General features: G+C 36.4%; 1 protein-coding gene across 1 annotated transcript; it reads left to right on the top strand.

Annotated features, from left to right (window-relative positions):
* Positions 1-2,028: 2,028 nt before the first annotated feature.
* LOC108375695 (uncharacterized) lies at positions 2,029-2,864 on the top strand (the record flags this gene model as incomplete). The annotated part of the gene is made up of 4 exons (XM_017631839.1): positions 2,029-2,119; positions 2,207-2,392; positions 2,461-2,592; positions 2,709-2,864. Coding segments are annotated over exons 1-4 (556 nt in total), but the record flags the coding sequence as incomplete, so codon positions are not given.
* Positions 2,865-2,885: the final 21 nt, after the last annotated feature.

The following is a 2,885-nucleotide window of genomic DNA, read 5'->3' as shown; positions in this document are numbered from 1 at the left end:
TATGTATACATTTGTCTATATCTATCTCTATTCGTTTTGGCTGTTACAAACAACCGTTATGTGAACAAAATTAATATACCCTTGTGCACAAGTGCGCTCGGCTAAAAACGAATAAACTACAACTCCTTAAAATAATTTTACTCTTCACTTAACACTTTCTTTGACAATCATTTTTTGCTTCTCCGTCTTCTTCAGTTTCCTCTTCAAGGACGGTCATTGTCTTTGCTGTGCGTTTTATTTTGCCAACATTTGTTATCTACTCAGAGCAGATTTTTCTTCCCGTAAGGCTAAAATTATTTATTTTATTTTTATTTCGCAAACTTTTCTAACTTTCTTCTCCACAGTGCTGCTTTGTGGGCATTTTCATACTCATTAGGCTACTTGAGGGATTAGCCGCTGGTGTTAAAATGAGTTGAGTTGAATTATAGCCACTCGTACTTGTGTGGAAAGTATCTTTGTAGATGCTTGCTGCTATGAGCTTATAGTAGAAACATTTTATTATAATAGATGATACTTTTCCACGTACATATGTATGTATATATATAATCTGATATTTTGTTTGTGTTGGCGCATTTAGCTATATAAGCATGGCATTTAGTGTCATCTGGCACGTGTCAAGTGCTTATGGCTTCCTTGTTTTGCCTTTTTTATTTTCCTATTATTTTCACTTTTTCGCTTTTTGCCCAGATTTTATGCTCTAGCTTTATGAGTTTGTTTACATAACTAGTTACTATTTAGTATAGCATGAGCTGCTTGAGCCGGCTACGTGAGTGTTCATTAAAAGTACTTGAAAAGTATTCAGTTAGTAAAAGTTGGGAAAGTTGAATAATCGCTTGCTTTTTTGTGTGTTTTTGGATAAAACCTTTTTGGATATGTTGCTGACGGTTTAAGGTAGCCACGACATCCCCCAAAATATTTCGGAAAAATTTTAAGATTTACGTAAGCTGGACCGATTTGAAATTACCTCCAAAAATCTAATTATTTTTATTCCGTTGATAAAAGCTCTTTTATCGGACTATCGACGACATTTCCAGCTGGTATCGAGCTATGTATGTAGAAGACTAGCAGCTATCTCTAAAGCATAAATCTCAGCTTCGAATACGTTTGGTAGACGAAAATGCTGACTAATCGACATGTCCTCCGAGTAGTTAGGGAATGGCGTCCATTTCTTGCTCCCTGTTTTGAACCGATGGTGCAATTTTTATGCGACTAAAAATTTGTGTGCAATTTATAAACAACGCAAAAACTATTTCAAGGTTTTTTATGTCTAGAAATGCCTACAACTAAGTATCCTTTTTTGAACTTGATGAAAATTTATATTTATGTAAAATGTTCAAAAATATATCGAACCCTAATCGCCGAAAAGGCGTAAGCGAAATTTTGTTTTTGATGCCGAAATGTTCCTAGAGCATCTAGAAGCATTTCTGCATCAAAAATAAATATTTGAAAAAAATGTCCTGTACGTCTTTTTGGCGGTTAGGGCTCGATATGCTGTTTTTAAATTATCACGAGTTCTTGAATGACCTAAAAATTTATGTTCAGTTTGAAAGTGACCAAAAGCTTACATGCATACATACGACGTTCCATTTTAAAATACCTTTAACATATTTTCTGTTTTAGTTTTTAATGTTCAAAAACGTATGTCCAGTTTTATGCTATATGAACTTTAACCAAGTTTTTATGTGACCAAAAACATATGTCCAATTTGTAAATTATCGTACATTTTTTCTCGTTTTTACGTGGCCAAAAATGTATGTCCAATTTTAAAATGATATCACGTTTTTTCTCAGAATTTAGATAAATTTCCAAAATGGATGTTCAGTTTTAGTGAGTTAGTTTAGTGGTAAGATGTCCAATTTTAAAATAACCAAACATTCATGCCGAGTTTTAGAATTCTACGCCCAGTATTTAAACGATTTAAAATTTATGAAAGAAATATATATATATATATATATTTTTTTTTATTACCGAAAATTATGAAAAATTCATGTCCATCTAATTGCGTTTTATTTCGCACTTTTCAGGTGACCCTTATTAATGGAAATAATGTTAAAGCTGCTGGTGGTACTTACAACATCAACATGCTTATTTTCGACTGTTAATTCCGGAGTACCAATCGGTTGGTATTATAAAACCCTCTTTTAAGAAATCATTCTAGTATCCATCGTCTACCTTATTTTAATCAATATCTTATCCCCTATCCCAGCTACTGGCGGTCCATCGGTAATCTACGAAGGTAAAGACGCGCTGCTCACATGTGTTGTATCAGAGAACCGAGCCAATCACACAGTGATATGGAAGAAATCCGACGAAATACTCACAGCCGGTATGGTGAGAGTGACGAGCGACACACGCATCAGCGTGTTGCATGATGAGAGTGAGTGGAAAAGGGGTACATACTACTTATTAAGTGTGTTTGCTTGTGATACCGATGATATTATACATGCATCTTTCGTTTAGATCCCAAAGGTCTTGAGTCTGGTGGGGAGGTATGGGTGTTGCTTGTCAAGCGACTTACCACCGAGGACTCGGGTAGTTATATTTGCGAGCTAAATTCAGAACCGGTCTTGCGTAGTATACACATACTAAACGGTGAGAAGGGTGGAGAGAAGAGTTACACCCCGAGAGTCTAAGGATACCTTGCTGGTATCTGTATTGTGCATTTTTTATTTACTACATTGTCTTTGTTCTTTTTTATTCATACCCAGTCAAGCAGCTACCCTCTAATGGCGGCAACATCACTACCACAACAGAGTCAAGTGATGTGTATCTCGTGCCGCCACCGTTCGATGCTACCGACAATCGCTCGTTTTGGCGCGCGCCCACGGTCGCGCCGCAGATCACCCACGACTTCACTGAGTGCTGTGAGCGCGCCAATATCAGCG

Source organism: Rhagoletis zephyria, unplaced genomic scaffold (genome assembly GCF_001687245.7).
Source record: "Rhagoletis zephyria isolate East Lansing unplaced genomic scaffold, Rhagoletis_zephyria_1.1 Rzeph_scaffold_09316, whole genome shotgun sequence".
Taxonomy (NCBI): domain Eukaryota; kingdom Metazoa; phylum Arthropoda; class Insecta; order Diptera; family Tephritidae; genus Rhagoletis; species Rhagoletis zephyria.
Note: the sequence above shows the minus strand (reverse complement) of the source record. Positions and strands in the feature narration are given on the sequence as shown.